Consider the following 12417-nt stretch of genomic DNA (forward strand, 5'->3'; position numbering starts at 1 on the left):
AGCTCTCCAGCCACTCATCCCCAAGCCTGTAGCGTTGCATGGGGTTGTTGTGACCCAAGTGCAGGACGTGGCCCTTGGCCTTGTTGAACCTCATACAGTTGACTTCAGCCCATCGACCCAGCCTGTCCAGATCCCTCTGCAGAGCCTCCCTACCCTCAGATTAGCAGAAAGAAATAGTTACCAAGCTTTCCCATTCTTGTGTTTTACTAAAACTATACACATCCAATTTACCATTAACCAAGCGTGCATGAGCCAGAAGCAAGAGAACTCTTTTTCAGAAGCCAAACCCACTGTTTCTGCATCATTTGATTTCCTGGAAGAGGGTTACGCATCTTATGCGCCAATACTTGTTTTAAATTGTACCACCTAGCTTCAATGCCAAAAGCAGGCAATTTGCCTTTAAATAATGCAAATTAATGTAAATTGTGTTGGCTGTAGTGTTGCTGGTCAAAAAATCTTGAACAGGCAATGCAAATGCGTAGATAAAAATGGAACAGGCAGGAGCAGTCAGAGCAGCGACTCGGCTCCCAGTGCTTGCGGCATCAGCCCTGCAGAGCGACACAAGCAGAACCGAGAAAGACGACAGATAAGAGGGCTGTCACAAAGCTCTTGGAAGCCACTAAATGATAGCGGGGCTTAAAGCCTTTCAAGGGACGTCTTTTAAGCAAATCATTGCTGATTCATGAAAGTATATTTGCATAAGCGGAGCTTTTAAAAAAAATCATTGCTGAAGTTAGTTACATACTTGAACAATTCAGACAGTTTTCTGGGCAACAGCTAAAGCTATTTGGCTTTAGGTATTTACATACTTACAGACATGCGTTCTCTCACACTACACGGAGGGGAGAAAGTTCCATGCTTCACTACTTATTGTATGGTATTGTAAATTTTAAAAGGGAGAGTCTCAGAATTCGAAGGTGGCAAAGTATTTCAAAAGTTACATACTTGAACAATTCAGACAGTTTTCTGGGCAACAGCTAAAGCTATTTGGCTTTAGGTATTTACATACTTACAGACATGCGTTCTCTCACACTACACGGAGGGGAGAAAGTTCCATGCTTCACTACTTATTGTATGGTATTGTAAATTTTAAAAGGGAGAGTCTCAGAATTCGAAGGTGGCAAAGTATTTCAGCAGCTGGGACACTTTCTAACTTTCCTTACTGTTGCTGGAGAAGTCTGGTGAAACCACAGTCCTACTGAAGTCAAACTTCTGTCAACTTTGAGCCAGGATTCGAAATTCACGTACTTTAACCAAACAAGATGTTCTTACCAAAATCCCTAGGCCTAGACATGCTCACACAGTTCAAGGATCAGTAGCTCACTGAGTATTTTCAGATACTGCACATTTACTGATAAAGTGACTCGGCTGAATTCTTTGTATAGCTCCTCTCCCCTTGTGTGTGATGTTACACAAGCAACTGAAGGCACTGTCACAGCAGAAAGCCTGTAAAAAAAAAAAAGAAAAACAAAAAAACACAAAACCACATTTGGATAAGTTAAATTAAATTGAACCCCAGATATTTGGAGTAATTGAAACTAATTATGGGATCATTTCTTTTACTGCTTCATAGTGCCATAAGATACCAAATGGCTCCTTCCCACACCACTCATTCTCCCCAAGACATCAGATTTCACAGGGTTTATTACACAGAGCCCATCCTGCCCCCAGCTTGCTGGCTGCTGAGAAACTCTCCTTGTCAAGATCAGCCCTGCTCCAGCGCAGCGCAGGGGCTCTGTGGCGCTTCTCACCACGACCTGCTGGCCTGCAGTAGGCGGAAAGAACATGTTCGGTAGGCAATTAAATCATCAGGACTACTTAGTCCGAGTAAGTGGCAAAACCAATCCTCTACGTAATGCATTGATTCTGAAGCACCACGTGCTTTCCAAATTAAACAGCCATTTGGTGTTGCAACCTCTTTGCTTCCTTAATGACTAATTTCCAGAACTAAATAATCCACAGGACGTTTCTGAGTTACTGGAGCAAACTAATTGGCATTACTTCTTACCGCTCATGCTCTTGCTAACTGGCAAATAAAAGGCAGAGATAGGCTCCTTGTAACTTTAAAAAAAAAAAACTATTGCTGAACCACAAGTCAACATTTTGTACAGTCTATCCATCTGATACAGCTTACTTTGAAATAACCCAAGCAATCAAACAAGCAAGGAGAAAGTTTGTTCCAAGGTCAATGGTTTTTATTATTTCAAACTCAGACAAATATATTTCTGAAGAACACCAACACAATTATTTTCACAAGCATATTAAAAATATCTGCCTTGCGTGAAAGGTTGTAATACTAAAATTCATGCTATTCCGATCTCAATAGCATAATGGCAAATTAAAGACAGTTTCAGCTGTATAAATCACTACACTATAGTGGACAGTAAATAGTATTTCCTTTTTTTAGGGCAAACAATCCAGTGGCAATGAATTTACCACAAGTACAGGTATTGTGGGTACAGCTACACCTAGCTTTGAAACGCCGTAGTGGATCATCTTCAGCCTCTCCTGTTGTCATTAAACTTCTCAGCTATTTTCTGCAGCTCCAAATCCATAGCGGCCAGGTTTTCCAGTTCTTTTTCCTGTGAAAACATAAAGAGCATTTTACACATCAAATAAAGTTGGCAAATGTTTTGTTCCATGAAAGTGAGAGACAAAGAACGTTTCTGAGGCAGACATCTGGTCCCTGGGCAGCTTGCTGGGGTGGGGGTGTTAACAGCAGTGCAAGCACGTACCTTGGAGATTGGTGCAATTTCCTGCTTTTAACTGAATTAGGGCTGGGGAAATCATCAAAATACTTGTTCTGAGAGCGGGCCCTAACTACAGCTTGATCTTTTCAGCTTTCAAGGACCATTATCTAGTAGTGACCTCCAGCTACCTCACAGCTGCCGCCCCCTGCGGCATGCGGTCACTTCTGCCCAGGTCCCTTAGGAGGCTCCAACCTTACGATCACAGTGGTTCTGGCTTACGACACACAGCAAGCACAGAGTGCAGCAAGAGGAACACCTCCACGTTACCAGATGCTAGGGGGAAAAAAAAAAAAAAAAACCAAACCCCACAAACTTATGCAGCCAATTCTTGTTTATTACAACGACTTGTTAACGCCATTTAACCTCTATATAAATTAGTACTAAACCTCCACTGGTCCCAGCTCAGTTCTGTGCAACAGACACAGTGACACAGATGAGGAGCATCTCGCTGATAGGTATAGACTCAGTTTTCCTGGACACCAAAGCAGAACGGGAAGTCCTACGTGACAAGGATTCACATCCATGGGAACTACATGCACGCATTGGGCTTACAAGCGCAAGCCAGGTTCTGCTCTGCCGTTACAGCCGGGAAGTCAATGGACAGCCGAATTTCACTAAGTGTCCAACTTGCTTTTCAGATGTACATTTTAAAGAACCTGACAGACCAAGCGGTGCTTGCTAATTACCTCTTTGCTCCTTCTGCAACAGGCATCTTTAGTTTATTAGTCGGTAAGACCCTAGAGGGAAAGGTAGGACCCAAGGAGGAAGAAAACCTTTCTCTTCCTGTCTTGCAGCAGACGGAAGCTAATGAGGATGCACACTGTCTTTGTTTTACTAACTGTGCCCTGGGGTAGTTCCACTGAATTCATTCAAAGAAAGCAGATTTTTAAATCACCAAAGATCTGGCTCTCAATGAGACTCAATCCTGTTTGTGTTTTTCCACACATGGTTTACCAGCTGCCTTGGGAGTGGATTTAGAAATGTGCACGTAAAGTCAGCTTCCCCTAGCTTTTCAGAGAAACACCCATACACATACCTCCTCTTCTGTCAGAGGCCTCTGGCTCAGGGTTCCTCTGTCATTCCTGATTACGTGACCTTTTTTCATGTCTTCTCCAGAACTGTACAACTCTGGGAATTCGGCTGATTTTTTCCTGTAATTCAGAAGTTGTGCAAGTTGATCCATCTTGTTGTATTGCCTTTTCAAATCGTACCTCTTCATTTTGCTAAGGTTCCTCTTCTCGGTACGTCCGTGGTTCAGAGCACTTAGGATTTGCTTTTTCTCCCACCAGTCATAGTCATTATATTCAGGGAAAAGACTCTTCTCCTTCAGGGTGGGTCTGCCTTCCTCTTTGTCATCCAGAAGCTGTTCTCCTGCGCTGTCCCTTTTCTCAAAGTGACGGCTTTTCCACCACAGCAGTGGGTAGAAAGGGCTGTAGGATGCCGTAGTTCTCTTCTCATTCTCTCCAGGGAGGCGGCTTCTGTACTCTGCCCTCTCTGCATATCTTCCCTCCTCCATGTTCTCCTCTTCATTTTCCATCTGATCACTGCTGTGATGCTGCTTTTCTACTTCCTCCTCCTCCTCACTGTTGCCAGGGTAGCGCTGCTGCTCTACACTGTCCTCAGTGCTGTAGTGTCTTCTGGCCTGCCCTTTGCGCTCTCGAGCGTATGCTTTCTGTGACCCTTCATCTTCATTGTCCCACAAGTGGTATCTCTCTCCAGCATGAAGCTGCTTCTCCTTGCTGCCACCGCTGAGATACCTGTCCAGCTCTTCCTCATTTTCATCTCCAAGATACATCCTTCCCTCAGAATGGTGCCTCCTCGCCTCATGTGATCCATCATGGTGCCTCCTCTCCTCATGCCATTTCTCATTACTTTCTTCACTGTGATGATGCCTCTTGTTTTCCTCTTCACTGCTCTCTTCACTCTGCTGCCACCTTTCTCTGTGCTCCTCACTTCCCTGGTCTGCATGCCTCTTCTCCTCCACCTCTTCAGACCCATGCCTCCCATGAGAACCACTCTTCTCCTCATGCTGCTGCTCAGACTCTCCATGATGTTTCTGACGGTGGTTCCTTTTGTCCCAGAGATGGGCCTCCTCTGTGTTTGATTCCTCAGTTAGTTCTTCTTTCTCACCACCACGGCCCCTCTTCTCTTCAGAGGCGTCACCCATTCTGTGCTTCCCATAACGTGTGGGTTTGTAGGGTTGCTTTTCCTCCTCTGTTTCTTCACTCTCATCAGATTCTTCATGCTCTTGCATATGGGAGAAATCACGTTCCTTAGACTCATGGTGGTATTTTTCACTTTTTGTTTCCTCTGCCTCTCCCTCTTCACCTTCCTGAATCCTTTTGTAAGGGCTCTGCACTCCCTCCTCCGAATGCCAGTGGCCCATGGGACGCTGATCGTTCCCATCAGGGAACTCCGCTGTGCTTGTGCCTCCGGAGTGGGACTTCTTGTCGAGAACAGCATGCTCTACCTCTTCATCATGATGCTTGCTCTCTTTGCTTTCTTCTTCACTGTGGTAGCTCTTCTCCTCCTCTTGTCTAGTTTCCTGATAGTGTTTCTTTTCTTCTGTATGAAGTCTCTCTTCCTGAATAGGGGTGTGGTGTCCATCCTCCTCTTCCTTGCTTTTACCTTCCTCATGAACAAGTTTCTCCTCATCACTTCCTTTCATGTACTTTTTAGACTCCTCTTCTGCCTGACTCTGTTCTTTCTCCACACTCCCAGTATGATGTTTTTCAATCTCTGCTGGGTCTTTCAAATGCCTCACTTCAAGTTGTTTGTTTTCGCTTCTCTCTCTGTCATTTCTACCACCTACAACAACAGAAGCAGCATAATCAAGTAATCCAACTCTCCACTGAAGGTTATTTCAGTTAAAATAGATAACTGGCTTCCCAAAGTAGCAAGAAGATTTGGACAGAATTTTTTTTTTAAAAAAAAAAAACAAACCTTAATATTTTATATATTTCCCTGGAAAAGCATTAACTAATTTTCATTTAATTAGGCACTTTAAAAGTTCCACCGAAATTTCCAGAATAATTTTTCTTCTTTGGATCTTTTCTTTGTTTGTGATCACATTTTTAGTATTGAATTAATTTAACTCTCACTCCATTCCCATTAAAAATCAATGGGATCTAGAGTTGTGTTCAGTTCTTTGAATGTCAGGCAACCATCTATTTGATCAAAAATATCTGGGGCTTTTAGCAAATTTTAAAAGTTCTAAACTGATTGGGGGGGAAAAAAAAAAAAAAAAGAAAGCAATGTTACTTTGCAATAGTTATGTTTAATCAAATCATGCTCCTTCCACTATTTCCAAAATGCTAGATGAAAGTCTGGCTCTGACCACAATGGTAACAGTAGATTTCTATGAAGATATTTCTGCTTCACTTGTGTCTGAGTAACATCGGAAATAGATCACAAATCCTAAAACTTTTCAGACAATAGCTGCACAGATTTAAAAATAGCTCATGATTTCTGAAAAGCTTCTCATTGTCTGATATTCTTGGAGGAGATCTGTCTAATGGCAAAAATACGGTCCTTGCTCTCTCTTTCCAGTAAGCAGTTTTTCATATTCCAAACTATGGCAAATATACATTTTTCTTTTCCTGAAACTGACAATGTCATAAACAAAGCTTGACAACTGATGGCATTCAGCATCTCCTAGAAATTTGGGGGAGAGTTAGATACACATACGTGTATTCCCTAAGCCCACCCTCTTCTGATGACTCCATTGGGGCCATGCATTATTCCCTCTATGAACAAGCATGAGACAGATGGGTTTCATTATTGCTTCTTGCTGGCAGGTTAAGTTCAAGAGCCTTTTTATTGTTCTCTAATCAAATAAATATAACTGGGCAGAAAAGAAAGATGTGCGTTCTGCAGTTTGGCACAGCGTCAAACTTAACCGCACTTCACTATGGACAGCAATCAAGCGTGTAAGCAGGCTTACACCTCAACGTGGAGGCAGCCAAGCACCACACTGTAGGAATGAGCTCATCCAAAATGAGCACTCCCACAGGGGACTTTCAGCACACATCTCCAGACCTCCGGAATCAGTACCACAAACTTAATCGTTTCTGGGCTGAGCGAAAGACTCCCCTCTCCTGAGCTGGGTGTGGATCCAGGTGGCACCAGGAGCCTTGCTGATTCAATTGGCTGTTATTTGAAGGCAGTTCCTACCCTCCGGGATGCATTCAGCATGTGGTCCAAACCCAGTCACATTTGTTGACCTCTCAGGCTACCAAAAGAGCTTAAGTAGAGTCACATGTCTTAGCCAAGGATCCCTGACAGTTACCAGGTCAGGCTGATTGCTCTTTGAGCAAGACAGACTAAACAGAAGGGAATCAAATTTTGACACTGAAACTTGGAGGCACCAGTTTCACACAGGATGAAATAACAGTTCACCAGCTCCAACACAAGAGAGAATCCATCTACCAAATACCCTTCCCAAGTTTGGATAAGGTTGTACTTACTCTTCTTCAGGATTTCTTTGCATTCAGGATTAATTGGTGGTGCATTTGGCTTAGATAGAGCGTTGGACAGAACTTCCACTATGCACCGTGTTACCTAGAAGAAACAAAACAGGAGAAAAAATTCTCATGGCAAAAACGAAAATCCTACTTCTGACCCAGTTAGTGAGGACAGCTAATTTAGGATTAGAGTTCAGGCTAATTTTTATGAGTTTTGCTTAATCTCCAGCTCTACCACAATTTCTTGTGCATTTGGGCAAGTGCTTTGCTCCTCGCTCCCATCCCAGTTAAGAGAGGACAGTCATAGCTTTTTTTATCTCCCCTTTTGTTTGCATAGGTAACAGGCTCCTTTTGTGCCTTTTTTAATATTAAGTACCCTATTCAGTACAAAGGAGAGTCAAACAACAGGTGGCAACAGCACCCTACAAAAAAATAACCAACAACACACATTCAAAAGATGAGGATCATCCTGTAGGATCTGTCCAAATGAGGATGCTGCAAATGTGTTACCAGAAGTATTGCTTGGATTAACAATAAGCCAAAACCACCTTTACGTCCTCTATAAGTGACATGCTCCACATTTGTGTGTGTGTGGTGTAAGCCCTGCCTCTTTTAGCACTTCACAATGCAACTGGATAGTCTTCTGGAAGCAGAGGAAATTGACTCCTTGAGGAAAGTCACACAATATCCTCTAATCCTAAGAGCTACCAAAGTAGCTCTTCTGTACAAACTCACGCAAAATGATTTTCAAGTCTTGAAGTTGTTGGTTGTGAGCAAGCACTCAGATCATCAGGGGTATGAGAGTCTCAGGCTGACAACCTGGGTGGCTGGATGGGAGGAGACACTAAAGCATTTATATAGCCGATTGTCTTTTAACTGTTTTTAGTTATTACCAGGTGTTTACTCATCTAAAAGATCACACTACCAACAAGCGGAGAGGGTCTGATGGCAGGTGAACAGTGCCTGATATCAGGTTACAGGCACGGAGAGCAGCTAATGGTACTTCTTTGATCAAACAGGTTAAGAATCTCTTTCCAAAGCAGGAGGTGGGAGGGCTGCGTTAGAACGTCCGTTACATAGCTGGTAACTGTAGATATTTCATCTATCTTCAAAGGTGCCATCTCACTTTTTACATTCCAATAACACATACTATCAAATAATATTTCAGATCATTTTTCGGCAGCTATACAATGTAGAGTTTCAAGAGTATCACACTGACACAAGACGCCAGCTTCCATTCTCATCAAATGCACTGAAGTGCATGCAGGTATCTTCTGAGAGGTAAAGGGACTCCAAGTTCCACATTGCCAATGATCTCTTAAGAGATCCCCTCAGGGGAAAAAAAAAACATTAGCCTGAGAGTTTAAAGACAAAGCATGGAGAGCATGTGACTGATATTTTCTGAAATTTGCTTTGACATACAGCTACTCACCATTTCTTCAATATGGTCTTTTTCCACTGGAACTGCACTGACACCTAGAAGAAAAACAAATTATTACAGACTCATTAACTCTAGCAACAAGCATTACTGACAGGAGTCCTCAGTCAAATTGGTCGGATGAGATGGCTTGAGTTTTGGGTTGGCCGATCAGGAAACCAGACACATTTTGCATTTCATCTTTTCTTATTCACGATGGAAAAGCAATGTAAAGTTGCAGCCTAGCATGAGAGAAGAGGCACGTTGACATTTCTAGCACAAAAAGAATATACACCAAAAAATAGAAACCAACGCTTAAATTCCAGGACCAGAACTTTACTGCAAGTCAAGTCTTCATGCAGTTGTACCTGTTTGGTGGTAAAAAAATAGGAAACAAGCAAGACCTGTTTGCACCCCAAGAGCCTTTTGGCTTCTGCAAGGGGCTCTGGGTGCCCCCGCCCCCCGCCCCCCACCTCCCCAGTAGGAGACCATTCTTCAAGGTTTTAAAGCAACTACTGTCCCAATCCTACTGGAGAAACCCTGTCTCACTTGGATAGGAGCAGGCTCCTGGAGGGAAGGACAGAGCCAGAAGGGACAAGAAAATTTCCATTCACTGAGTGGTCCACTATCACCCCAAGAAACAAGCAAAAAAAAAAAAAAATCCCAGTGGAAAACACTACCCAGGAAGGAAGTGGCACAACCTGTCTCCTTCTCTGTCCTGAGGACACATGGGGTAATTAACACCTCCTCGAACCAGTTCTGGTGTACCTGTTCCAAGGTATTTGCTTTTGGAAAGAAGCTGCTGCAAATGAAACCTCCATGCTGCTTTATTTTGCCATCACCACTGCAATATGTCTCCAGCTGGGTAACGAGCTTGGCTGCTGTGCATTATTAATAAACTGTGTCAATTCTCATCCACCTTGAGATTTGCAGAAGTGGAGTTAAGCAAGTCTGCCAGCCACACGAGTACGTAGAAGCAAGGCTTATTGTATCATGGCTTACACAGACTTTCCCACGTGGTATATAATCACAGTACACAAATGTACAGCTTGGGGTGTGGTTCTGAAGTTCTTATATGAGTCAGAATAGTCTTGAATACGTCTATCACCCTCTCTGCAGTACTGCTTGGTTGGGAGAGTGAGAGATCTTCTGCAGCACATGAACACAAAGCAGATTGTGGAGACGAAGCGGGTCAGTTTACCTTACAGCATCAGGAAAACCAACTTCCCCAAGGAAGTTTCCTGCCAAGCAGATAGGTGCGCATAGCCTTGCGCTATTGAAAGCGGCAAAACCTTTCTTCTTTTCTGTGTCTGCAGAGGAAGCAGGCATCCCCTTGAGCGCTGACTCCGTGTGTAATAACTGAACACAACGCAGTAACAACTGTCTTTGTATTTCTACTGTCCTCTATTTTTGCTCCCCCAAACACGTATGTAGGAATGTGCTTCTTCAGCCCCCGTCTCTTCTCAGCGTATACAACTGCGATCGGAGAAGGGAACCCACGCAAGGATAGCACAGAAGGGATCCCCCTAAAATAGCAGCACTCCCTCCCTATCCCATCATTTCCCCAGAAAGCCAGGTGGTGTATGGGGGAGATGGTGCTATACAGAGCCAACCCTCTCCCTCATCTCTTGCGTTCAGTGCTGACAGAGCCAGGCTTTAGGTTATTTTATTTACTAACCTAGTATGCAAATAACTACCACACTGCACAGTGCTGATGCTGCTGCAGTCTAACCCGCCTGCATCCTCCATCTGAGCACGGAGGGTAAGGATGTATGTACACGCGGGGGCAGGAGACTGGCAGCAAAGTCCCTTCTACTAAAAAAAGTGTTATCCACAAAAAGGCCAGTCTCCCAATCCCACAGGGGTTGGAGACAGTGCTAATATGGCACGAGCTGCTCACAGTCACCACCTACATGTAAGCAGAGGGGATGGCCTGCTTCATTATCTCTTCTCAACAAGGCTCCTCTGGTCCTCCAGCCCATGAGAAATCATGACATGCACAAGGGCAAACATCGGATTTTGTCCCTTTAGCGATGCTGCCACAGCACATCTCCTGTGAGTTACACCCAGGCGATGCGATAAAGCACAGAACAAACTTCTGAACATCTTTTGCTATTAGAGACGACAACTTCGGGCTGCCTCTCGAGCGCTGTGCGGGAATATAAAGTCAGGTTGTACTTGTTGCCTTTGCCCTGTCATTCCAAAGCTGCCGCTTCTCCAAGGAGGTTTACAGATAGATTAATGACCATTAAGCAAGTGCTTGGTTAATGATGAAAGCTGACATGCACAAAGAGAAAGCATTAGGCTATCATAACAATGTCAAATGAAGCAAATGGACTTGGACATATGTCACATTAACCTGCCCCGAGGAACAAAACGAGTATCCAATCCATCCCAGAGCCTGAAATAATACATTGAGGCAACTGCTCTGCCAGAGCTGAGATAGGAAGCCCATGGGGAGCCAGCACGCCCCACTTTACACGAGTGCTGGCAGCACCAGCCCACGCCAGCTGGCAAGAGCTCCCTCAGGGCTACCTGCCAGCTGGAGATAGCTGGCCAACACCTCTGCCTTCCCCTCCGCATGTGCTCAGGAGGGGTGAAGCCATCACCCGGGCACCGCTGACACTGTTGGGCGGCAGGGCACCCACCCACCGGGCTTGCGTGGACACAGCAGACGGTACAACTGCAGGGTTTCACAGCAGAAACAAAGTCAGAACACAACCCCGAGATGGAAATCCTTCCCCTGCCTGTGCAGAAAACCAGACCACAGACCCACAAAGTAAAGCAAAGCCCTGAGCCTGCTTCCCCCTCCTGAACCAAATCTGCCCAAGCAGTTATGATCAGATTATTTGATTTTTCAGAAGTGCTGAGAGCTGATGAAGATCATGAAAAAGGATGAGAAACGCATGACAAATTCACGCAGCTTTTGCTTGCATCTCCAAGATTGGGACAGATCTTTTGGTGGGTCCCTGACGAAATCCCCACATGGCTGTTCCATTAGAGCCGATGACTCAGTGCAGTGCCATTGCTCATCAAAATGTCAGCAAATACCCTTCCCAGGAAAGATCATGGAAACTTTGGCATATTGATTTGCAGAAGGAGCACTAGAAAGTTCTTGAAGATAATTTTTCACCGATTCCCAGCCCCAAACAAACTCCTTAGTTCATTAACTCTGGCTGACATTTGAAAGCAAGATAGCCAAAAAGGACATAAAGAGATACCCGACCTGTTTGATGGCATAAACAGGAAAATATATTTGGTAAGAAATCCCCATGGAGTCTGTGGAATAAGTCTGGTGAGCTTCTCTGGGTTTAGGTCTCTCCCCCCATCTTCCACCCTCCCCTTTAGCTACAATAAAGGCACTTGAAGCTAGTCAACTTCATTATAGAGCTCCTGTGCAAGCTCCAGAAGCATTTCTGTGTGGAGATCTCTAATAAGCCTAAAGCTGAATTACTCAACCCAGAATGACACCGATTCTTTCAAGAAATGATGTAGTATGCATAAAAAGCTATGAAGCCAAGCGATCACCTCACCCTATTGTGTTTAATCTTAATTTCATGGTGGTTTTAATATTTAATACTGCATGCCTACAAAATTTTCTGTTAGTTAAAGCTGCAGACCTGTGACTTTACAGTCATCTCCCAGTATGAAGAACTAGCTGGCAGAAACCTAGCAGCACCGCTCGAACAGAATTATGCCAAGAAGTCTTTGTGGAAAGAAACTGTACCGGGGGAGAAAAATAAATTGACAGCGGCCGACTCTCCCGGGCACAGCGTGAGGGAGAAGG

General features: G+C 44.2%; 1 protein-coding gene across 8 annotated transcripts in view; it reads right to left on the minus strand.

The window, feature by feature from the left end:
• Positions 1-2277: 2277 nt before the first annotated feature.
• The window catches only part of CHGB (chromogranin B), a 35025-nt gene continuing 24885 nt past the window's right edge, over positions 2278-12417 (minus strand). For all 8 annotated transcript variants that reach the window (XM_035894327.1, XM_035894261.1, XM_035894147.1 and 5 more), the window contains 4 exons: positions 8646-8689; positions 7217-7310; positions 3787-5558; positions 2278-2582 (listed from right to left, as the gene is read on the minus strand). In XM_035894327.1, coding sequence (XP_035750220.1) covers positions 2499-2582; positions 3787-5558; positions 7217-7310; positions 8646-8648 — 1953 coding nt within the window. In that variant the 5' untranslated portion in view covers positions 8649-8689 and the 3' untranslated portion in view covers positions 2278-2498. The remainder of the gene's footprint in view (positions 2583-3786; positions 5559-7216; positions 7311-8645; positions 8690-12417) is intronic.

This window comes from Egretta garzetta, unplaced genomic scaffold (assembly GCF_000687185.1).
Source record: "Egretta garzetta isolate BGI_Z169 unplaced genomic scaffold, ASM68718v1 scaffold360, whole genome shotgun sequence".
NCBI lineage: Eukaryota > Metazoa > Chordata > Aves > Pelecaniformes > Ardeidae > Egretta > Egretta garzetta.